Source organism: Notolepis coatsorum (assembly GCF_963971535.1).
Source record: "Notolepis coatsorum genome assembly, chromosome: 5".
Lineage (NCBI taxonomy): Eukaryota > Metazoa > Chordata > Actinopteri > Aulopiformes > Paralepididae > Notolepis > Notolepis coatsorum.
In genome coordinates, this window is record NC_140169.1 from 143,966,432 (window position 1) to 143,992,041 (window position 25,610).

General features: G+C 50.2%; 1 protein-coding gene across 1 annotated transcript in view; it reads right to left on the reverse strand.

Annotated features, from left to right (window-relative positions):
• The window catches only part of LOC311228401 (NHS-like protein 1), a 177,664-nt gene that overhangs the window by 15,589 nt on the left and 136,465 nt on the right, over window positions 1–25,610 (reverse strand). Inside the window, 8 exon segments of the mRNA XM_084314308.1 lie at window positions 60–138; window positions 169–543; window positions 589–1,230; window positions 1,233–1,459; window positions 1,462–3,681; window positions 12,908–13,042; window positions 18,242–18,446; window positions 22,619–22,737. Of these exon segments, the coding sequence (XP_084170434.1) occupies window positions 60–138; window positions 169–543; window positions 589–1,230; window positions 1,233–1,459; window positions 1,462–3,681; window positions 12,908–13,042; window positions 18,242–18,446; window positions 22,619–22,737 (4,002 nt within the window).

Below are 25,610 nucleotides of genomic sequence, written 5' to 3' on the forward strand. Positions count from 1 at the left end.
TCCAGTTGGACTGGATTCCAAAACAGCCTGTTATGCGACTATTTCTATCAGGGACTCACCGCTGTCCTCCTCCTTGGAGCTGACGGACCCCGTGGTGCTGCTGGCCCCGTCTGCATCATCTTCCTCCTCCTCCTCCTCCTCCTCCTCCTCCTCCTCCTCCTCCTCCTCCTCCTCGCTGCTGCGTTGCTCCGGGGTGAGGCGTGTCTCCTGGGGGGCGGTGGGGGCCGGGGGCTGGGGCTCTGGGGACGGTTCCCTGCTCTCCGTCAGAGTCTCCTCTAACACCACCTCCTCCACCTCTCCCTCACTCTTCTTCTCTTTCCTCTCCTCCTCCTCCTCCTCCCTTCTAGGAGCGTCCACCTCGTCTCCCGCGGTCGTGTTGTCGGGTCGAGCGGGGGGGGCCGGTGTCGGCTCGGCGGCGGCGGTGGGTTGGGGGGTGAACGCCGAGGGCACGACGAGGGAGGAGGAGAGTCTGGGCTTCTTGGAGACAGCGGGAGGAGGAGGTCTCTGTTGGACCGGGGAGCTCCTGGGACCCTCCTCCTCCTCCCCCTCCTCCTCCTCCTCCTCCTCCTCCTCCTCCTCCTCCTCCACGGCTCGGCCGTTCGAGAGGACGTGGCTCTGTGCCTCCGGCTGCTTCCCGGTGAGGAGGACGATGAGGCCATCTGGCCCGTGGTCCCGCGCCGACAGCTGCTCCGGGAGCCTGGTCATGGGGGTCCTCTGTGAGGGGGCCACGTCCAGGCGGGAGGAGCAGTCCATCAGGGCAGCCGGCGCGGCGGTGGGAGCCTCCAGCTTTAGAGACTTCTCTAGACTCTGGGGCTTCAGGGCCCGAAGTAAGTCCGCCCCCCTCGTCCCCTGAGCCTGGGTGGTGGTGGTGGTATGGTCCGTGTGGCCGTTCACCCGCCTCTCCGGCCGCCTGACCGAGCGGAGCTGAACGCTCTGCAGCGCGGTGGCGGTGATCAGGGGCTTGGGCGACATCACGTCGATACCCCCCCTGGTGGGGCTGGCCCCCGGGCGGAGCCGGACGCTCTGCAGCGCCGAGGCCGTGATGATCAGGGGCTTGTTGGGCGACACGGGGCCGCCGGCGACAACGGGCCCCCCGGTGGACTTACCGCATCTCCTCACCTTCAGACTGAAGGAGGAGGCGGGCGGGGCGAGGGCGGGCAGCGGGGGAGGGGGAGGAGGAGGGGGCAGACAGGGGCCCAGGGTCGGGAAGGGAGGTGGGGGTGGGGGGGGAGGGGGGGAGGAGGAGGGCTGAGGCTCCCGTTGAAGGAGGAGCTGGTGTTGTGGATGAAGGACTCGGGGGAAGGAGGGGGGGGGAACTCCGGAGAGGAGGTGGAGCAGGGGGGGCTCTTCATGGGGGAGCCCTGCGGGGTGGCGGGCAACGGGGGAGGGGGGGGAGGAGAGCACGGGGGGGCGGCGCCCGAGGGGGGCAGAGGCGGAGGGTAGGGCGGAGGCAGGGTGGGGGGGGAGAAGGGCGGGGAGGCGGGGGGCCGCAGCTCCTGAGGGAGTCGGAGGTGTTGGAGGACAGCGAGGTGGAGGAGGAGGAGACGGAGACGGAGGACAGCAGGGAGGACTTCCTCTCGGGCACCCGGGGCCTGGGCCGCCCCCCCGACGGGGACATGGACCGGGCGACGCAGGGCACGGGGGTGCCGGCCGTGGGCGTGTTGGACTGGCTGGAGTAGCCGCTGGAGGGCGAGGTCAGCCGGTGGATCCTGTCGGGAGACGAGGTCTTGGGCTTGTTGACCGCCACGCCGCCCCCCTCCTCCTCCTCCCCCCCGCCCCCCGCGGCCTGGCCGCTCTGGGAGCCGTGGTGGTGGACCCCCCCGCCACCTCCGTTCTGGAGCTCGGCCCCGTGAGGCCCAGCGTTAGCCGCCGCGTTAGCCGGCACGGGGTGATGCGCAGAGGAGGGGGCCTGCGTTATTAACCCCTGGTCCCCCTGGTGGTTACTCCGGGGGGGGTAGTCCATGTAGTAGCCCCAGGACTCGGCGTAGTCGGAGCGCAGGCTGCTGGTGTCGCTGTGCGCCGGCGTGACGTGGCAGAGCGAGTACACGTTGTGGTTGTTGTTGGCGGTGGTGGCGCCCCCCGTGGCGGTGGAGGAGCTGGCGGCGCTCACGCTGCTGTGGCTCCGCGGCCGCATCCAGGGGTCGTCGTCGTCGATGTCGTAGTCGCTGCTGGGGCTGTGGGAGGGCGAGGAGGGGGAGGCGCCCTTCTCCCCCCCGGGGCGCCGCAGCCCCCTCTGCAGGCTCTGCTGCAGGCTGGCGATCAGCGTCTCGTTGAGCACGGCCCCGCCGCCCCCGCCCACGGCGCTCACCCCCCCCAGGGGCTTCTTCTTGCTGCCCGGCTTGCGGCGGAGGGAGTCGGTGCGCGCCGGGGGCGGCGGGGGCTTCTTGGACTTGCGGAGGGAGATGCTGCGGGACAGCGTGCCCGACCCCCCCCCCGCGCTGTACAGGCTGGCCCCGTCCCCCTCGTCCACCCCCTCGTCCTCCGCCGCCTCGCGGCACTCGTACATGCTGTGCCTGCTGGAGGCTCGCCCGCACGCCCCGTGGTTGGTCTGCCCGCTGCCGTGGCTCCGCGAGGCGCGCAGGCCCGAGTCCAGGTGCATGGAGGTGAAGTAGCCGTCGTTGTCCTGCGAGTACAGCGAGCTGGAGTCCGTGGTGGTGCGGGGGGACGACAGCTCCAGGTCGACGGGCGTGGAGCAGCTGGAGGTGAGGAGGGGGGGCCGGCGGGGGGGGGGCGCGGCCACCACGTTGTTCTCCGGCGTGTCGTAGATCCAGCGCCCCTCTCCCTCCGGGCCGCAGTCCGGGGCGCGGCTGCTGCTGCCGTCGGAGTGGCCCGACTCGCTGGGGGGCGTGGCCGGGGGCTCTACGCGCGGCAAGCGGGCGGGGGTGGAGCCGTGGGCGAAGGTCACGGAGTCGGCCAGGCTGAGGGGCCTGGCGGCGGCGGGGGGGTAGGCTGAGGTCGGGGAGCTGCTGTGGGTGTGCAGGGCGATGACCTCGGCCGAGCTGGACATGGTGGCGTTGGGGATGATGGAGGTGGAGTAGGCGGCGTGTGGCGACACCGTGCAGGCCGGGCCGCCGGCCCAGTCGCCCGTCTGGCACCCGCCCCCCCGCACCTCCTGGGACTTGGGCCGCGGGGGCGGGGGGCCCGTCCGGGCCGGGGCGTTCCTCAGGTGCACCACCGTGTCGTCGGCGCGGAGCCGGCCGATCTGCCTCGGGTGCTGTGGCGGCGCCTCAGACGAGCCGACAGGCGTGCTGCAGTAGACGGGGTCGGCGCTCAGCGACACGCGGGCGCCGTGCCGCGGCAGGCTGTGGAAGAAGCGCGAGGAGGCGTCTCCGTTCACGTGGGGCCCCGGGGGGGGTGCGAGCGCGCCGAGCGTCCCGGAGGACGAGGAGCAGTCGATGCTGGAGATGCCGGAGATGCTGCCCGTGGAGGACGAGGCGGAGATGCCCGCCATCTGCGCGGCGATGCCCTGCCCCCGCTGGGCGCGGATCCTCCGCATGGACGGGGGCACCACCCTCACCGTCTCCGTCTGGCAGCCCGAGTCCCGCGTGTCGGAGCGCCGGAGGGCAGCGGAGCTGCTGGCGATGGCGACGCTCCCGACTCGGCCCAGCGTGGAGTACTGTCCCGGGAGGAACATGGACTGAGGCCGGAGCTCCGAGCTGCTGCTGCTGCGTCCTTTGGCTGCTGGGGAGGAAGACAGAGGGGGGGGGGGCATTAGTAGTGGTTAAAACATATGGCCGCCTGCTTCCTCCTCTCTCTCTCTCTCTCTCTCTCTCTCTCTCTCTCTCTCTCTCTCTCCCCCGTCACGGTGCTGTGTCTCTCACTCTCTCTCTCTCTCTCTCTGCTGCCAGGATGTCTATCAGATTAACTGTCTATTGGGAGGCTAATTAATTTGATTTGCCGCAGCCACGTCTCACACGTTAATAACCACTGGTCATCTTCATTAGGAGCAGAGACACACACACACACACACACACACAGACAGACAGACACACAGTGAAAGACAGACAGACAGACAGACAGACAGACAGACAGACAGACAGACAGACAGACAGGACTCCCCACTAAGTTTCCTCTCCTGTTCCGTCTCTGAGTGAGTCTGACAGAGAGACGGAGTGCCCCCCCCCCCCCCCCCCCCCCGGGTCCTGAATGGACAGCTGGTGAAGCATTGGGCATCTGACAAGAACACGCACACCTACACACACACTCACACACACAATACACACACACACACACACAGGGAAACATTCACACATACATGGGCGCAAACATAAAGGCACATTAACACACTGGCGAAAACATGGGAGACACGTATACACAAATGCACACATATACATGCATGCACATGCACACACACACGCAGAGCACACACACATGCAGAGCACACACACACACGCAGAGCACACGCACACGCAGAGCACACACACACACACGCAGAGCACACACACAGCAGAGCACACGCACACGCAGAGCACACACACACACGCAGAGCACATGCACACGCAGAGCACACACACACGCAGAGCACACGCACACACAGAGCACATACACGCACACGCAGAGCACATACCGGCGCGTGAGTAAAACCAACTGAAGAATGTGTTGGAAAATCAGAGGGGAGGTCTACTGTGTCTCCCATCTGTGGTGGAAAAACTCCTTCCTCCCTTCTTTCTCTCCATCCCTCTCTCTTTCCCCCCCCCCCCCCTCTCTCCCTCTCTCTTTCCCCCTCTCTCTTTCTCCCCCCCCCCTCTCTCCCTCTCTCTCTCTCCCCCCTCTCTCTCCTCTCTCTTCCCCCCTCTCTCTCCCTCTCTCTTTCCCCCCTCTCTCTTTCTCCCCCCCCTCTCTCCCTCTCTCTCTCCTCCCTCTCTCTCCCTCTCTCACACTCACACTCTTTCCCAAAAAGCGAGGAGAGTGACAGCCCGGCTGCTGCTGCTGTGTGGATTAAGCTGCAGGTCTACTACAGTCTGCCTTGGTGCAAAGAGAGGGAGGGGAGAGAGAGAGGGAGAGCGGGAGGGGAGAGAGAGAGGGAGAGAGGGAGAGAGGGGAGAGAGAGAGAGAGGAGGGAGAGAGAGAGAGGGAGAGAGGGGGGGGGAGAGACAGAGGGAGGGGAGAGAGAGAGAGAGGGAGACAAAGAGAGGAAGAGGAAGAGAGACAGATACAGGAAGACAGAGAGAGGGAGAGAAGGCGAGAGAGGGAGAGAAGGCGAGAGAGGGAGAGGGAGAGAGAAGATGAGAGAGACAGATACAGAAAGGGAGAGAAGGCGAGAGAGACAGAGAGAGAAGATGAGAGAGACAGATAGAGAGAGAGGGAGAGAAGGTGAGAGAGAGAGAAGATGAGAGAGACAGATACAGAAAGGGAGAGAAGGCGAGAGAGACAGAGAGAGAAGATGAGAGAGACAGATAGAGAGAGGGAGAGAGGGAGAGAGAGAGACAGATAGAGAGGGAGAGAGGGAGAGAGAGAGAGAAGATGAGAGAGACAGATAGAGAGAGAGAGAGAGAGAGAGAGAGAGAGAGAGAGAGAGAGAGAGAGAGAGAGAGAGAGAGAAGATGAGAGAGAGAGTGTGTGTGTGAGAAAGAACTATAGCTCCAGCCCAATAGCCATGACATCATGTCAAAAGGCCGTCAGCCAGAATCTGCGTCGCTCCTATCAACCCGACTGATCTCACGCTGCTGCCAACCAACGCCACTCTATTTATTTAACCCGCCGGCCGGCCTCACCCACTGGAGACGTGTAAGTCAACACCAGCCCTGCAGTAGTGTAGTAATACTACACAAGCTCAATACAGCCACAGCTTAACACCAGCTTGATCTGTGGGACTAGTGCTAAGGGGTTAAAAAGAGGGGGAGGTTTGATATTCAGACCCCATCTGTTCAGGGGGGGGGGGGGTCATAGGAGTGTGTGAGAGGGAGAGAGTGAGAGAGTGAGGAGAGTGATTTGTTGCGGTTACCAAAACCAAAACAACAGCTGACGGTAACAATCTAGGGTGGGGCTAGGGGAAAACTTTCACACCCTTGAGTGTCCCAGAATCCATCTGGGGCGGGGGGGGGGGGGGGGGTTGCGTGTGTTAAGCCTGATTTCATCAGTATAAATCCACAAGGGGGGTGGGGTGTTTGTGAATTGCGATAGTGTCGTTTGGGGAGCTAAACAATCTCGTCTGTGTAACTTAACATCCTTTAGAACGCACGCACGCACACACACACACACACGCACACACAACACAAATGACACAGGAAGTAAGCATGTAGTGCACACACACACGCATGCATAGAAACAGCATGACGGAGAAAGCAAGTAAGCACAAGCGTAACACCACACACACACTATATACACAAAGTATGTCTACGGTCCGTGCACGTTTTGATAGTTCGTTTTTCGTTTCAAACGGAAATACGAAAAACGAACTAAAATGGAAATACAAGGTGTTTTCCTATTTCCGTTTGAAATCAAAATAGAAAAAACTTAAATACGGAGCTGTTTTTCATATTTTTGGTGTCAGAATCAAATGAAAAAAAGGAGTAAATAATGGTCCGATTTTGGTCCGTGTACGTTTTGATAGTTCGTTTTTCGTTTTTGACGTGAAGAATGGAGAACGGAACCACGTGACAAGTACGTTTTTCAATGTAAAAGCCATGCACGATCTAACGTTAACGAATATAACGTTATGAATAAATACATAAATAAATGCATACAGATCTATACCAGGGTAACGTTATGATACATACATTTTTTGTTTTGTGCATTTCATTTAGACATGATATTTTATGATTATGTGAAGTTCTTTCTTCATTCTTTTATTGGATTCTATTATATGTTGTACCACTGTATTGAACATCGTTGCGGGCAAGACCACCCGCATTTCATTGTATACTTGTATGCCGTGACAAATAAAACTCTTGACTTGACTTGACTTGAAGTAATAGGCTAATAAGGAAGCATGTCTATGTTCCCCGCTTGATTGATTGATTGATTGATTGAAAATGTTAGACCACCAGCCCTGATTCCAAACTCTAACCTTAACCAACTTCGAAAGAGGGCATAAGCTTAACCAGTTCGAAACAAGGCGGACATTAATAATTAATAAAATAATACAAATTAATAAAATGTTCAATCAATGAATCAATCAAGCGAGGAACATAGGACCCGGGGAACATAGGGATGATCCCCCTAATAATATGGAAATAGCCTGTGTGGTCTGTCCCAAGCAGTGTTGTCTAAACGCACGTTATACAGATATCCTAGTTCAGTGGTCGGCAATAGGCGGCCCGCAGGCCGAAATAGGTCCGCCAGCAATAATATCTGCACGTCAGATTATTTTGAGAATATGATTTGTGATGAAGACTCGCTTTATTGTATCGGAATCGGGAGACTTGGGTAAAGTTAGAAAGATATTCACAGATTCGAATTTCCGCGGTCAATAATTCTTAAGCGAAATGTTTTTAAAACACAAAGGACACCTCTTTCCTATCGTAGTAAGGTAGACAATGAGCTACAACCTTATTTTCACCTAAACGAGGCGAGCCGGCCTCGGAGCTGTACATTTAATAATATTGATCTCTATGTGCAGTCGGCCTTGAGGCAAGTGCACAGCCAGGGACCGTCTAAAAAGTGCAACACCGAAAAGAGACACTACAAAAAGATTCAATAACTTCACTGTCATGATACAATATGGTCTGATATTAACATTCAGTATTCAATATTGTCTGATTCAATATTAACATTCAGTATTCAAGTAGAACAGCTAGCTAGCTGTTGTGGACACTCACCTTTCCACAGCAAAACTTAGACAAGGCACCTTGGTTGAGAAATGCAGGCTTCAATCTATGTGTTGTAGGATAGACAGTCTATCTATCCTGTCTCAAGATGCACAATGAGATCTTCTTCTTCTTCTTCTTATTTGAATTTCCGGCAGAGTAGACGCATCGTGGCGTATTACTGCCCTCCGCAATTCTTTTTATGGGCTCTTCTTCTTCTCCTTCTTCTCCTTCTTCACCTTCTTCACCTTCTTTTTCTTCTTCTACTGGACCCCGTCATCAACTACATTGTCCATTGGAGTGCAGCTACTGCTGCTACTTCCTGCCTGAGCCCCCCTCCGCGGGACCCTCCTTACCCCCTGCTATCTTATCTAGCTGTTTTTATAGGAAACCAAGATGTTCTTCTTCTTCTTATTTGAATTTCCGGCAGAGTAGACGCATCGAGGCGTATTACTGCCCTCCGCAATTCTTTTTATGGGCTCTTCTTCTTCTCCTTCTTCTCCTTCTTCACCTTCTTTTTCTTCTTCTACTGGACCCCGTCATCAACTACATTGTCCATTGGAGTGCAGCTACTGCTGCTACTTCCTGTCTGAGCCCCCCTCCGCGGGACCCTCCTTGCCCCCTGCTATCTTATCCTGGGCTGCTTTGTCCCTCGCAGCCTTGTCCCTCGCAGCCCCCTCAGCCAATTCTTTACACACCTCCTTCCAGTCCAGACCTTCCAATCCCAGATGTTGAACCGCAGAATTGTTGAATATATATAGAACACAAAAACTTTTTTTTTTTTTACATTTTTTTTTTTTACTTTTTTCTTTTTTTTTTTTACATTTTTTCTTTTCATGTCAACGTTCACACGCACAATATATGCTTACCTAGGATTTGACTTGATTCAACAACAAAGCAGTTGGAGCAATGGCAAGCCGAAAACGGTCGAAATTGTAGTTATTTGAAGTTAGGATTTTTTTTTCACGACTGAGGTAGGTAAATACATTTTTTTTAGACTAAAGTACCGAAAAAAGGTACCGTTGGGTACCGGTATCGATTCACAGGTACCGGTACCGTATCGGTTCAAATGTGAAAGGTACCCATCCCTAACTGTGACATCACAAATGTTCTAGAATGTTTGATTATGACATCATACTGTGACATCACAAATGTTCTAGAATGTCTATTATGACATCATACTGTGACATCACAAATGTTCTAGAATGTTCTATTATGACATACTGTGACATCACAAATGTTCTAGAACGGTCTATTATGACATTATACTGTGACATCACAAATGTTCTAGAATGGTCTATTATGACATCATACTGTGACATCACAACGGAACATGTTTGAGGTCCATTTGAATAATATAAATAATGTTTGGTAAGGCTGTCCCCGAAGCCTGTTTTTGGGATTCAAACTTCGTCAGGGTTCTTCGAACGGACGTTCGAACCTTTGTTTTTAATTACAAAATTTAAATAAAAAATAAAAGTATAATTTCTTTTTATTATTATATATCCTCAAACTAAATCCTCAATTTGAATAAAGTGATTCAAACTTCGTCAGGGTTTTTCGAACGGACGTTCGAACCTTCGTTTTTAATTAAAAATAAAAATAGTTTTATAATATATATTTTTTCCCCCCTCAAACTAAATCCTCAATTTGAATAAAGTGATTCAAACTTCGTCAGGGTTTTTCGAACAGACGGTCGAACCTTCTTTTTTCATTTAAAATAAAAAAAAAAAATCTTTTTATAATTTTTTTTTTTTTTTATCCTCAAACTAAATCCTCAATTTGTATAGTGATTAATCTGATTAAATTAGTCTTTTTTCTTTTATTATTTTGTTAGTGATGTAATCAAAAATAACACTTGGAACAAAAAAAACTATAATATACGATTGGTAAACACTCTGATTAACCAAAACACTTAAAAGAAAACTGGATGAATTATTATAATAATATGTGGTTGGCACTTTTTTATCGTTGCTATTGTAGATAACTTTTTTTTTATTTATTTTTATCGCTCTTTCTCAGATTTTTTTGTTTTTCTCCCCGTCCCAAGGCATAAAACAAATCTTTGTTTCCTGTTGGTTGTCAGTTAAGGCCATGGGTAGGTAGGGAATTTATTTTATTTAATTTTTTATTTTATTCTTTCCCACGGCGACTATGGATATTCTTTATTTAATTAAAATGTTCACAACAACATGCATGTACTCTGCCAGCATGTTTAATATCCATAATACTAAAGGTTTGACTAAGATTTTTATGAAACTTTTTTGTACATTTTTGTTATTATATATAAAAAATAAAAATAAAAGTCATAAAATAAATTGGGTCGCACCTAAATCGGCAGGGTCGGTCGGCAACCGGAAACAAACCATTTTGTCTTTTAGGCCCTATACACACACACACTACATATATACACACCCACTACATAAACACACAGTACACACTACATATACACAGTATATATACACACACTACATATACACACTACATATACACACAGTATGTATACACACACTACACACACACACTACATATACACACAGTATGTCTACACACACATTCCTCCACATGAACCGCTCCACTGTACTCCACCCAGTTCAACGTGTCTCTATTACAACACAGTGCAGATATGACGTCTCCTGCCAGTAGAAACAGAACCGTAGTTCAGGTCTGCTGAGTGCGGCTACACACACACACACATGTCACACGCTGACGTTATTAAAACACACACACACACACACACACACACACACACACACATGTCACACGCTGACGTTATTAAAACACACACACACACACACACACACACACACACACACACACACACACACACACACACACACACACACACACACACACACACACACACACACACACACACACACACACACACACACACACACACACACACACACACACACACACACACACACACACACACACACACACACACACATACACAGGATGAAGCAGAGGGCTGTGAGATCTACGGACTAAGACCCAGTGGACTTTGGGGAAACATGAACACTGGCAGCTCTCGGAGCCGTGCGGTGAAGTGGACCGAGGCGGTCCGACGTGAGTGAGATCTACAGGGAGGGAGACGTTCTGAAATGGGAGAAGAGGTGAAGAAGAGGTCCTACGAAGAACCACTGCAGGGAGAGAGGAGGCTCTGATGTCATTCTCCACTGCTTTAAAGGGACACTCCAAACATTTTGGGCAAATACGCATATTTGCCACCCCCCCCCCCCCCCCCCCCAAGTCAGACGTGATGATTTATTTCACCTCTGTGCGTCGGTTTTGGATTTGTCAGAGCTATAGGCTAAGTCTGCTCCCTACCGCTTCCAGTCCTTGTGCTAAGCTAGGCTAGCTGCTCCCTACCGCTTCCAGTCCTTGTGCTAAGCTAGGCTAGCTGCTCCCTACCGCTTTCAGTCCTTGTGCTAAGCTAGGCTAGCTGCTCCCTACCGCTTCCAGTCCTTGTGCTAAGCTAGGCTAGCGTGCACCTAGAGAGTAACTGGACACAGGAGAGTTTCAAACCGACATCAATCTGCTCGTCTGACTCGGGGGGGGAAGATGGCAAACGAGTGTATTTCCCAAAGTCTCTGGGAATGTTCCTTTAAAGGCCATCATCATGACGGATGGACAGAAGCGGATGAGTGGAATGGAGTCGAGTCAAGGAGAGAGAGAGAGAGAGAGAGGTTCATCCCTTCCTTCCGCGGTCTGATCTGGCCTGTTCTGAACCGACCACCACCAACGCCAGGTCCAACTCCTCTCCGCTCGGTACCAGGCCAGATCACACCAGGACACCTGTAGAGCCTGGTTTCACAAACCTCTCGAGTCAGGGAGACCAAATGAGTATTTATTGTTCTCATCACGACACCCATCGATGCGTCATTGAAACATATCACTACTGCCGTTACGCCATTTGGGGTCTCGACCTCATAGCTTAAACTTCACCAAAAAACTTTTTTTGGCCACATAATCACACACACGCATCCAAAAACTCTCGACAATTTTGCACACATTCATTTAGTTCGACAGTAATAAATGGGTTTGAATATGGCCATCAGTGATGTCATCGGGGACATTGAATCCTTGTGTTGTGTTAATTACAGCTCACTGAAATTATAAGGTAGCGGCCCCTATAAGGCAAGGTATTGCTGTTTTTTTTATTTTTTTTATTATCTACATAATTTAACCCTTTCACTACCACACTACAGGAGGTTAACCCTTTCACTACCACACTACAGATGGTTGGGTTTAACCCTTTGTCGTGTGGCAGTGAAGTGGTTAACCTTCTGTAGTGTGGTAGTGAAAGGTTTAACCATTTGGTAGTGTGGTAGTGAAAGGGTTATTAATGTGGAGATGTAATTAGCACAACACAAGGATCCAAGGTCCCCGATGACATCACTGGTGGCCACATTCAAACTCATTTACTCTCGATAACTGTCAAACTAAACTGTTTAGAGATCTTGGACGTGTGTGAGATTATAAAATAAGATAAGATATTCCTTTATTGGTCCCCTCTGCGTGAATACTTTCCCTAAGGGGGTTGTCGGTTTGCGCTATCTGATTGGCCACTGACGTTTCTGGTCATGTGACATGTGCGACCAATCGTGTGACGGCAAGTTCTTTCGCCGGTTAAGCTTAGGCACTCTTTCGAAGTTGGTTAAGGTCAGAGTTTGTCTTAGAGCAGGGCGATAGAACGCCAGCCCTGATTCCAAACTCTATCCATAACCAACTTCGAAAGAGTCGCCTATAAGCTTAACCAGTGATAAACTAGGCGTTAGGTAGTTTGCAGGCTGTTAGACCCGGAAATTGGCGCAGAACTTGCCGTCACACGATTGGCGCACATGTCACATGACCAGAAACGTCAGTGGCCAATCAGATCGCGCAAACCGAACGCGGAAGGACAACCACCTTAGGGAAAGTAGTCACGCGTCCCCTCTGGGAAATTTAAGGTGTGCGAAATAAATCAGCATAGTTTATAGTTTATTTCTGTGAAGTGGCCCTTTAAGAAACCAGGCTGAGTGAAGAGGAAGAGGAGCGAGGAAGGGGAGGCAGTGGGATGGCAGGAGGGATGTATTGGTATCCAGAGAGCTGAAGCATATGAGGCCCATGGCCAGGAGGGGGCGCCGTGGAGCCTCATTACTAGCGGTCCATACCTAGCTCCTCCAGGTTGATGCTGTCAGGCAGACCTGAGATGGTCTTTCTGCGTTTGACCTTCTTGGGCCGGCGGGACACGGTGTCAGTGTTAATGAGGGAGCGCCGGACACTGGCCTGCCGGTCAAACACTGCCCCTGGTGGCCGGGAGGGCGAGAGCAAGGCAGGCGGGACACACACAAGGCAAACAATACAGCAGCCAGGTTAGTGGTGAGGAACAAACTTAAAAATAAAAAAAACACATGCCAAAAGTGCGTTTAAAAAAAGATTTAAACATTAAAAAATAAATCAAACATGCCAAGTGAATGGTAGTGATGTGGCAATGCATGGTAGTGAATGGTGGTGTAATGGTAGTGATAAGGCAGTGAATGGTAGTGATAAGGCAGTGAATGGTGGTGTAATGGCAGTGAATGGCAGTGAATGGCAGTGAATGGTAGTGATAAGGCAGTGAATGGTAGTGTAATGGTAGTGATAAGGCAGTGAATGGTAGTGATAAGGCAGTGGATGGTAGTGATAAGGCAGTGGATGGTAGTGATAAGGCAGTGAATGGCAGTGAATGGTAGTGATAAGGCAGTGGATGGTAGTGTAATGGTAGTGATAAGGCAGTGAATGGTAGTGTAATGGTAGTGATAAGGCAGTGAATGGTAGTGTAATGGTAGTGATAAGGCAGTGGATGGTAGTGATAAGGCAGTGGATGGTAGTGATAAGGCAGTGGATGGTAGTGATAAGGCAGTGAATGGCAGTGAATGGTAGTGATAAGGCAGTGAATGGTAGTGATAAGGCAGTGAATGGCAGTGAATGGTAGTGATAAGGCAGTGGATGGTAGTGTAATGGTAGTGATAAGGCAGTGGATGGTAGTGATAAGGCAGTGAATGGCAGTGAATGGTAGTGATAAGGCAGTGAATGGCAGTGATAAGGCAGTGAATGGTAGTGATAAGGCAGTGGATGGTAGTGATAAGGCAGTGAATGGCAGTGAATGGTAGTGATAAGGCAGTGAATGGCAGTGAATGGTAGTGATAAGGCAGTGGATGGTAGTGTAATGGTAGTGATAAGGCAGTGGATGGTAGTGTAATGGTAGTGATAAGGCAGTGAATGGTAGTGTAATGGTAGTGATAAGGCAGTGGATGGTAGTGATAAGGCAGTGAATGGCAGTGAATGGTAGTGATAAGGCAGTGAATGGCAGTGAATGGTAGTGATAAGGCAGTGGATGGTAGTGTAATGGTAGTGATAAGGCAGTGAATGGTAGTGTAATGGTAGTGATAAGGCAGTGGATGGTAGTGATAAGGCAGTGAATGGCAGTGAATGGTAGTGATAAGGCAGTGAATGGCAGTGAATGGTAGTGATAAGGCAGTGAATGGTAGTGTAATGGTAGTGATAAGGCAGTGGATGGTAGTGATAAGGCAGTGGATGGTAGTGATAAGGCAGTGAATGGCAGTGAATGGTAGTGATAAGGCAGTGGATGGTAGTGATAAGGCAGTGAATGGCAGTGAATGGTAGTGATAAGGCAGTGGATGGTAGTGATAAGGCAGTGGATGGTAGTGTAATGGTAGTGATAAGGCAGTGAATGGTAGTGTAATGGTAGTGATAAGGCAGTGGATGGTAGTGATAAGGCAGTGGATGGTAGTGATAAGGCAGTGGATGGTAGTGATAAGGCAGTGAATGGCAGTGAATGGTAGTGATAAGGCAGTGGATGGTAGTGTAATGGTAGTGATAAGGCAGTGAATGGTAGTGTAATGGTAGTGATAAGGCAGTGGATGGTAGTGATAAGGCAGTGGATGGTAGTGATAAGGCAGTGAATGGCAGTGAATGGTAGTGATAAGGCAGTGGATGGTAGTGTAATGGTAGTGATAAGGCAGTGAATGGTAGTGTAATGGTAGTGATAAGGCAGTGGATGGTAGTGATAAGGCAGTGGATGGTAGTGATAAGGCAGTGAATGGCAGTGAATGGTAGTGATAAGGCAGTGGATGGTAGTGATAAGGCAGTGGATGGTAGTGATAAGGAAAGATACAGAAACATGCAGAGAAGAGATGCTGAGACAAGCTTCACGCTCACAAGACAAACTTTCTTTCTCTGTCCCCCTTTCTCCCCTTCTCTTATTCCCTGAAGCCAGTCCACTTCCATCTATCTCTATCTCTCTCTCTCTCTCTCTCTGCTAGCTAGCTGGTCACTGGCAGCCTCAAGGCATTAGGGACCTGAGAACTGCACTGCAGGCAGATAGCGTTGAGCACACTCCCACCACACTTGAATCTCTCCCTCTTTATATCCTCCCCTCTCTTTTTTTTTTTATCTCTCTCCCTCTCTCTCTCACTAATCTTGCGTGACGGGAGATGGAGTTAGGTTAAGGTTAATTTGCAGGTTAAGTGGGAACACATTAACACTCATTAGGGACCTACAGCGCTGTGGGGTGTGTGCAGTCAGTGATGACGGTTTTGACACTGGCAGTGATTTTTTTTCTTTTCTTTTTTTAATCCTCTCTTTCTCCGATTTTTCTCTGTTTTTCTCCCCGTCCCAATTTTAGTCGTTGTGCCAATTCCCCCCCCCTCCCCTGCCTGGTTGTTGTGCGCATGTTCTCCTACTGGTCGGTACAAGGGAACCCTGAAGTCATCCGCACGCTTCCTCCGACACGCGCGGCGACAGCCAGTGACTCTTTTTTCACCTGGCAGCGAGGGCTCTCATTGGTGAAGCGTAACGCGTGGGAGGTCACGCTGCCATCATCAAGTCCTGCCTCCGCTGAGCAGGCGCCCAGACCTGACCTGTAGGCGTCGCTGTCCACAATGCCAGTTTCCCACCCACGACTTCCCTCCCGCTAACCCAGCCAAACGAGTTAGTATGACGATCAGCCCAAGCCAAGGCAACGCTGACTCCGGGAGTCGAGACCGCAGCCTCTTGCATTGGTTGACGAGCGCAATCTCAACAAACTTTTTAGTTTTTGTTTTCCAAACTGCTTCAAAGGACGACTTCCCAGATGGGTCTGTGTGACACACCAGTCGGCGGGTCAGTTAGCGTACAGTGGCTGGTCGTGAGAGGCTTCCAGATAGGCTGGCTTCAGGTCAGTTAGCGTACAGTGGCTGGTCGTGAGAGGCTTCCAGATAGGCTGGCTTCAGGTCAGTTAGCGTACAGTGGCTGCTGGTCATGAGAGGCTTCCAGATAGGCTGGCTTCAGGTCAGTTAGCGTACAGTGGCTGGTCGTGAGAGGCTTCCAGATAGGCTGGCTTCAGGTCAGTTAGCGTACAGTGGCTGCTGGTCATGAGAGGCTTCCAGATAGGCTGGCTTCAGGTCAGTTAGCGTACAGTGGCTGGTCGTGAGAGGCTTCCAGATAGGCTGGCTTCAGGTCAGTTAGCGTACAGTGGCTGGTCGTGAGAGGCTTCCAGATAGGCTGGCTTCAGGTCAGTTAGCGTACAGTGGCTGCTGGTCATGAGAGGCTTCCAGATAGGCTGGCTTCAGGTCAGTTAGCGTACAGTGGCTGCTGGTCATGAGAGGCTTCCAGATAGGCTGGCTTCAGGTCAGTTAGCGTACAGTGGCTTCCAGATAGGCTGGCCTCCTCGGGTCAGTTAGAGGCGCGCAGAAGACGTTGCGTACCGACGGGACTTCAGACTGACTCACGAGTGGCAGACATCTCTGTCAGACATGTGATGAGCTAGTGGACAGTTCTTCAGTCGCTGTGTGTGTCTGTGTGTGTGTGTGTGTGTGTGTGTGTGTGTGTGTGTGTGTGTGTGTGTGTGTGTGTGTGTGTGTGTGTGTGTGTGTGTGTGTGTGTGTGTGTGTCTGTGTGCGTGTGTGTGTGTGTGTGTGTGTTCATCTGTCACGCGGCCTGTGCTTTGATGTACGGCCTTTGAGAGAAGCCTTGACCTTTTGACTACGCTGTCTCCCAATCTCAATCTCCACACTAGGCACGCTCGCTTAGCCCCACACACACGCGCACACACACACAAACAGGCGCGAGAGGTCAGATATCAAGAGGTGTGATGGAGGGGGACAGAGAGAGAGAGAGGAGAAGAGATGGACGGACGGAGAATGTCTTGTTCCCCTGTGTCTGTGTAGAAGATAGATGCAGTGTGTGAACAACTCAGACACAGTGTGGGATAAACACAGCGGGGTCATGAACAGGTTAATGGTACACAGACAATGGGGGGGGGGGTGGGGGTGAGGCCACGATTAGCCTCAGGATAGTCTAACGCTACGCACTATGAGACTAGAATGCTACGGTGGGAGGCGACGAATGGGATGTTTTGTTTTTCCACACGGTTTCAATATCAAAAAATTTTGTTGAGAGAGGCATCTGACGACACACACACACTCCTACGCAGAGAGTTGGACGGCGCTCCACTTGTGTTCCGCTGTCAAACAGCTCCTCTGCCCCAGAGAGGAAGTAAACTAACCGGTGTTACCTAGACTCGTATTATTATCCCTTATAACATATTGGATCAATAATATTATGTTATTGTTCCCCCCCTGTATCTTTTAGAAAATGTGTTGCAAAAAAATAGAAGTTAAATCATTTCATGGCGTCTGTGCAGCCTTGTTTATTCAGCGTGTCCATGGAAACGACGATGAACGCAGAGCCATAAAGGTGTGGTTTCCTTACGCAGAAAAGACATAGAACTAGTCTGCTTACTTTTCTGCCGACTACATCACTGCATAACTCGTAAATGTTCAGACAAGCTTAATTTATTAAATTAAGTTATTTGTGATACTCTGTATTAGGGCTGACCCCTATTAGTCGATTAGTCGACTAATCGGTCGAAAGGAGCCGTAGTCGACTGGCCAACCTCTTAGTAAATAAAATAAATAGAAAATTATTTATAATATTTTTTTTATCATTCTTTCCAAAAGAAAAGAGGCCTAGAAGCGTGGCTAACACTAATGGCGCGCATACCAGAGGCTAACTGCCTACGAAAACAGGCACAGAGGCACTGAAAGAGGATTTCACCATCTAATGAACACAAATATCAAGATGTATCCATCAGTGGACCAATTGCATGCTTTTGCAGAGGACAAGAAGCCTTCAGTCGACTCCTTCAGACATTAAGCACCCCCCACAGCCCAAATGGAATGATAATTAAAAAAAAATTATAATAATATATATATATATTTTTTTTAAATATTATACTTTTTTTTGTTTTTTGTCGACCATCCAAATCCTTAGTCGGGGACAGCCCTACTCTGTATGCATCCAGTTCAAAGTTATTGCTAAATAATTTGTTGGTGGATGTGGCACAGAAAGTGCCCCTCTTGGGCAGAGCTCTCAGGACACAGAGGCAGCTCTGCGTAGGAGTGTGAATTAACCACGAGCTTAATAACGGTGATTGACAGCTGCCGAGGGTGGGCGTGGCCTACCTGTGACATTGATGGGGACGATGTCAGTGGGCACAGCCTGGGCCGCCCGCCTCATCTTCTCCTCCGGGGTGGGCAGGGGCGGGGCCTTGGCCTTGGCCCACACCACCTGTCCGTCAACGTCTGGCCCCTCCCCCTCGCCTCCCTGGGGGGTCTGGGGCCTCATGGACAGCTGGGACTTGTCATCCTCCGCTGACGAGGCAATGGACTGGTGGGGAGAGAGAGAGAGAGAGAGAGAGAGAGAGAGAGAGAGAGAGAGAGAGGGAGAGAGAGAGAGAGAGAGAGAGAGAGAGAGAGAGAGAGAGAGAGAGAGAGAGAGGGGACAAGTTAGAGATGGTGAGGTGGCAGGAAAGAGAGAGAGAGAGAGAGAGAGAGAGAGAGAGAGAGAGAGAGAGAGAGAGAGAGAGAGAGAGAGAGAGAGAGAGAGAAAGTGAGATGGGAAAGAGGAGAGACAGAAGAGAGAAACGGGAGAGAGGTGTGGGTGGGGGTGTCTCTGATGGGTGGGGGTGTCTGATGGGTGGGGGTGTGTCTGATGGGTGGGTGGGGGTGTGTCTGATGGGTGGGTGGGGGTGTGTCTGATGGGTGGGGGGGACAGGACCAAACATTATGGCAGTGATGATGAAGAGGTGCAGTGGAGCGATGAAGAGAGCAGCCGAGAATGGAGTGATGAAATAAAGGAGAGAAGGATAAAGACAGAGAGAGAGAGGGGAGCTTTAGGTGGAACTGTCTGCACAGCTGAGCTGCAGGAGGAGAGAGAGAGATTTGTGTGCGTTACTAGATGTGAGTCTGCCCTCTTCTGTTGGCACTCAATAACCTGCTCCAGCACTGTGTTCATTTTATATCCAGCCACACGCACACACACACAGACACACACACACACACACAGACACACACACACACACACACACACACACACACACACACACACACACACACACACACAGTTTACCACACTGCTCTGACCTTTAGATGCCAGAGGAGCTGTAAACATGTTTCACAGTCAATCATACCCCAACTGTAACACACACACACACACACTTAAATCCTCCAGACAAGAAAGGTTGAGAGAGAGAGAGAGAGAGGAGAGAGGGAGAGAGATAGGGAGAGAGAGAGGGGGGAGAGAGAGAGAGAGAGAGAGAGAGAGGGGGAGAGAGAGAGAGAGAGAGAGGGGGAGAGAGAGAGAGAGAGAGAGAGAGATCCACTCATGCGTTAAAGAGCTGTTTCCACACACACACTGTGAGGTCCCAGCTTGGATCTGACTGCGGAGAAAGAGACGAGCAACAGCTGAATCGCTCACTGCTGCACCTGGCTATTAAATATGTCTGTCAAATACAGCAGTGTCATCAGCAAACAATCTCAATCCGCCCAGAACGTGTTTAACTACGACGGCTGGGATCAATTCACTTTCAGCTCTCGAGTCAATTTTAAAACGGAAATTGGCGTTTACATCCATTCAGGTTTACTCGTCAGTGGGTCGGGGGTGATTCAAAACACGAACATTTACTTTTCAAACCGACGCCAATCGCCTCTTTTCACACAGCGTGTCGACTTTTCACGAAACAAAGATAAAAACAACAAAAAAATACCTCCTCCTTCAGATGTCAAGATGAAGATCATATTAACCCTTTCACTACCACACTACCAAAGTGTTAACCCTTTCACTGCCACACTACCAAAGTGTTAACCCTTTCACTGCCACACTACCAAAGTGTTAACCCTTTCACTGCCACACTACCAAAGGGTTAACCCTTTCACTGCCACACTACCAAAGGGTTAACCCTTTCACTGCCACACTACCAAAGTGTTAACCTTTCACTACCACACTACCAAAGGGTTAACCCTTTCACTGCGACAATACAGAATGTTAACCATGTCACTGCCACACGACAAAGGGTTAACCCTATCACAACCACACTACAAAAGGTTAACCATTTAACTACCACACTACAGAAGGTTAACCCTTTCACAACCACACTACGGAAGGTTAAGACCATCAAAACGTACCATCTATAAAAGTAGCCCAGAGTCTTCCAGGCTCCAGATCTCTTCGAGGAGTGACGTCTTCCTCCTCGGGCCACGTCGTGGACCCAGCTTGAACCGGAGCGACAGCGCGTCGGCGTCTCATAGCGGCACGTTCAGACACAGATACGGCGAGGGAAGCACTGTGTGTCGCTTTACTCACGTCGGTTGGCGGCTAGCACGAAAAAACCCGTTGTGATGGCAGTTTGGTACATTTCTAAATGTAGCCTATTCGAGGCTACGGAGCACTCAGAGCAGCCTATTTCATATTTCATGTGAATATATACCTGTATTCGCTCATCATCTACGCCTGGCGAACTTCTCGCTCGAGTTGAAAAATATGATCAAACTCGAAAGAATGTCCTGTTCGCCTCCGTTCGGTTCACTTTCACTACGCATTTCACGCGACGCCTCGAAATCTCGCTTTACAGCGTTTGTGTCAGAAAAGTACCACGAAACCAAAGCATAACAAATCCAGAATCTCCTGAATGTCGCGGCCGGGAAGAGACTGTGACTCTGTGTCGTCGGCAAACAGCTGCTCATCCTGACATTCCCGAGCGCTGGCATGACATCGGGGAGGAGGAGGGGGGGGGGGGGAGGGGTGGGAGAGAACTTCCTTCATTCAGGACGTCTGGACATTTATTCCGGATCAGGGGACGGATGATTGGACGGACGAGTGGGCCGGGAGTTGGGCGAACAGACGGCAAAACACATGAGAAGATGAAAAGGGATGAAAGGAATAAAGGGATGAGAGGAAGAGAAGAGGGAACGGACAGAAATATCCACCGGGAAAAGAAAGAGAGGCTGTTTTCCGGCGGGCACTCGTGGTTTTTGGGCCCCCGTTGGCCCCGCGACCATTCCGGCTCAAACAGAGAACCTCAGTTTCCTTCTTTTGAATCCGCTGTCAGTGACGGTTAGGCTCACCGGGGCCGCGGGGCAACGGGACGGAGAGAGAGGGGAAGGGGGTCAAGAGAGAAAACAGGGACCGACGGGGTAAAAGAGAGGGGGGGGTGTGAGGGCCAGAAGACGGGGTAATTGGAGTAGACGGAGAGAGACGAGGGGACAACAGCTCATTATGAAAGGTCAAGGGTCACGAGAGGCACAGGACAAACATGTGGGGGAGAGTCGCCGCCGGGGACATTTTGCATCTCGAGTCGGGGGTTACGGTGTGAGGTCTCCGGTGGTTAAGTCAAAAGTTAAGGGTTCTAAACAGGTTAGGTTTATAAACAGTAAGGTTAGGGTTCAGGTAAGGGTTAGGTTTTATAAACAACTGCCCCCAACGACCCCAAAATATCGAGTCCCGATGTTGGCACTTTCATCCCGGGGGCGTCCCTGGAGACTCCTCCCCCCCCCGTGTGTCTGGGGGTAGAAGGGGTTCAAGGGGGGGGGGGGGACATCGAGACAACGGAGAAGCAGATACCGGTGCTGCAAGGCCGCTGTCATGAAGACGTGTTCAGGGTTCCCACAGACATTGCTACAAATGAAATTCAAGGACTTTCAAGTACTTTCCTAAGCACTATTTTTCATTTTAAAGGGGCATTTAAAAGGATACAATTGACTTTTTTAAATGCTGTTTTTTATAGAAGAAAAAAATCCGATCCAATATTTATGGCTTAAAAACCAATTTCCGACAATTAGTTACACTTTAGATAAAAAATTAATATTTCTTGATTCAGAACAATTGTATCATGGATGAACAAAACTTTCAATGCGAATGGTTGATTTGAATTTCAATTACTTTTTAAGCACCTTGTTAGAAATAAAAGTCTGTTTTCAAGGAATTCCAGGCCTTGGCTTTTTTTGGGTAAAAAATCAAGTACTTTAAGCACTTCAAGGACCTTGTGCGAACCCTGCCTGGACCTCTCATACCACGTGCTCTGGCTCCCTGCTAATACTGCATTTCACGAATCTGTACTTTTCTTTGCCAGACCTCAATAGGAAGATGATGAACTGGAGCTCAGTGTGATAGTGGCAGAGCAGACCAGAGCACTCTGTGTTCCTCATAACAACACACATCACTACGATAGGTCTACAATTACATGAAGTACGGTGCCATACTTCTATATATTTTCTAGGCCTCCGCCGTGACAGCAGAGAGAAGAAGAGAGATGTGTGAGAGAGAGAGAGAGAGAGAGAGAGAGAGAGAGGAGAAAGAGGGGGTGAGAATTGAGAGAGGAAGGAAGGGATGAGAGAGAGAGAGAGAGAGAGAGAGAGAGAGAGGATAGAAAGTGAGGGAGGAGAAAGAGACTTGTGTATAATAAAAAAAAAAAAAAAAAAAAAGTGGCACTTCCACTTCCTACCACTGGAGGGCAGACTGGTACCGCAATACCTTTGTGTGTGTGTGTGTGTGTGTGTGTGTACCTTCTTGTCTGTGTCGTCCTCGTCGTCCTGCAGGCTGCTCTGGTCCGGGTCAGAGAAGGTGGGACCCTGAGAGTAATACTGAGAACTCCTGAAACCATCCTTCCTCAACTTATCACACTCTGAGAGAGAGAGAGAGAGAGAGAGAGAGAGAGAGAGAGAGAGAGAGAGAGAGAGAGAGAGAGAGAGAGAGGAGAGAGAGAGAGAGAGAGAGAGAGGGAGAGAGAGAGAGAGAGAGAGAGAGAGAGAGAGAGAGAGAGAGAGAGAGAGAGAGAGAGAGAGAGAGAGAGAGAGAGAGGAATTGGTTAAAGTCAGAATTGTATCTGTATTCATTAGGGGTGTAACAATGCATCGCAATGCATCGACCTAAGGTCGAATCGCATTGAATCGTGGTCACATTAATATTGAGTCGTTTCCTGAAGAATCGTAATCTAATCGAAGTGGGGTCAAATATTTACACCCCTAGTATTCATAGTCTTAAAAAATTTAACACATAAACACACATATATATATATATATACATCCACTACATATTTACGGTCCATATTCCATCATAACACTCTATGCATGTATACTGTACGTAGGTGGATGTGGTTGTATGTGTGTGTGTACACAAATGTATGTGTGTACATGAAGACTAGAAAAGATAAATTGTTACTTAATCATGTATCAAATGTATAAATCATGCAAGTCTTGGGACCGCCCCTGATCACCAGGTGGGGCTGATATGTAATCTATTTAATTTCCTGTATAAAAACATGTCATTTTTTTTATGTTGTATTTATACTTGAAAAAGACCGGAAGGGTCGGTCAAAACGTTGTATCCACTGCTATTATTTTGTCAATTAAGGCTGCGGTTACACTAGGGCCATTTTCGTTTTCAGTTTCAGTTTCGTTTTTCAGACCGCTATGTAATGGCAGGCAAGTTAGACATCGTTTTGTCTCCTGACCACCGAGTGATGTATATACATGTAGTACAATGCCAAAGCAGTAGGTGGCGATGTAGTTCAAACATGAAGGCCATTTTCAACCAATCAGAAAGGTTGAGCGAAAGGGCGGCTAAGTGGCACAGTGGGCAAGGTGCTCGCCACTAACGCAGGAGATGCTGGGTTCGAGCCCAGCTCTCGGCGTTGCTACCGGCTTGGCTGGTCGTTCATACTAACATAATTGGCAGTATTAGGGGGTGGGAAAGCCGGTGGGTGGGGATTGGACGTTGTGGACAGCGACTCCTACAGGTCGGTTGGTGCGCCTGTACAGCAGAATCAGGAAGTAACGGGGGCAGCGTGAGCCTCCCACGCGTTACTCCTCGCCACTGAGAGATCACGCTGTGCAGGTGAAAAGATGCAACGGCTGCCTCCTCGTGTACCGGAGGGGACACGTGATGCAAGGCTTCGTCCACATTGCAGCCGACCAGTTTCGGTGAGTTTCCAAAAAGAAAACACCCTTTCAGCGTTGCCACTAGAAAAACGCGTTTTCCTGACAAGACTGCGTTTCTTTTTAACTTGGACATGCAAACGTAATCATTCGAAAATAGAACGTTGCTGTTTTACACCAGTGTAACCATGGCCTAAAACACCTTGGAGCATCAAGTGAGTTGCGAGCCCCGCTTTGTTTTATGCATGTGTGTGTGTGTGTGTGTATGTGTGTGTGTGTGTGTGTGTGTGTGTATGTGTATGTGTATGTGTGTGTGTGTGTGTGTGTGTGTGTGTGTGTGTGTGTGTGTGTGTGTGTGTGTGTGTGTGTGTGTGTGTGTGTGTGTGTCACAAATGGGTGGGGCAGAGACTCGTCTCAGCAGCAGCCTCTGACAGCCAAATCACAGCTCATACTTACTTCTCATTAGCACCTACTGTGAGAGGTGTATGTGTGTGTGTGTGTGAGTGTGTGAGTGTGAGTCATGTGTGTGTGTATCAATTCCAATCTGTCACACACAGATGGCAGAACCACCCCTCTCTCCCTCCACTCTCTCTCTCTTCTCAGTGGGCATTTTCTACCATCTCTCTCTCTGCCAACATACCCACCACTACCAGGGAATCCTTTGTCTGTTCTCTGACTCACTGCAGATCAGCTACTACTACTATTACAGATAAATTACACACTGTCTGACTGACTGCAGAATCAGCTACTACTATTACAGACCCCCCTGTAGATGGTAGATATTTTGATATAACTAGCTACATCTTTTTTATTTTTAAACATGTCTTTCAGAGTTCCGTAGATTCCTCTGTCGGATCATTAACATGATCATGAAATAGTGTTGTTAATACCGACAGACATGGAATTAAGACAAAGAATGAATATCTAACTTTAAATTTGACAAGTCGTTATTATTATTATTATTTTCAGCTATCCGATCAATCGGCTTCACAAGAGACTTCCCTGGACTGTACTATTCAACGCGTCGTTGTTCAACCCCACGTATTGAACCCCGTGATGCAACAGAGTGCCTTGGCGATGCGCCCCCCCCCCCCCCCCCCCCCCCCCCCGATGGTTCTGGTGTGTGTAGGCGTGTGTCACTGAGACACGTCCACCTCGGAGACGCTGCTGTCGCCTCCCGCACGTCACGCCCCTCTCTCTGGAGATAATTGCGGCAGATTGTCCCTCGGAGGAGCGCATGCATGGTAATATACCCTCAGCTAATGGGGTCTAATGGGGCCCGGGATGCATCGCCGTTTAGATGACACTCGTAGCGGCGCGGCAGACAGGCAGACAAGGCAGAGCACTTGAGACGGCTGTGATTGCGATGAGAAGGAGGGCCGTCCAGTTGATTGGTGTCGAGGCCGACTTGCCTGTCCGTCGGGCAGGATTGGGAGCAGAGGTGGAAAGTAGCCGAGGGCTGATGTTCATGTGCTGTGCTTAAAGTAACTAAGTACTGGTACTCAAGTACTATGGTTAAAGTAACTAAGTACTGATACTCAAGTTAAAAAAATAAAAAAAATTAATGTATTCTTACCGTCATGCACTCTTTCCTAATACTAACATACACTCAACACTTTAC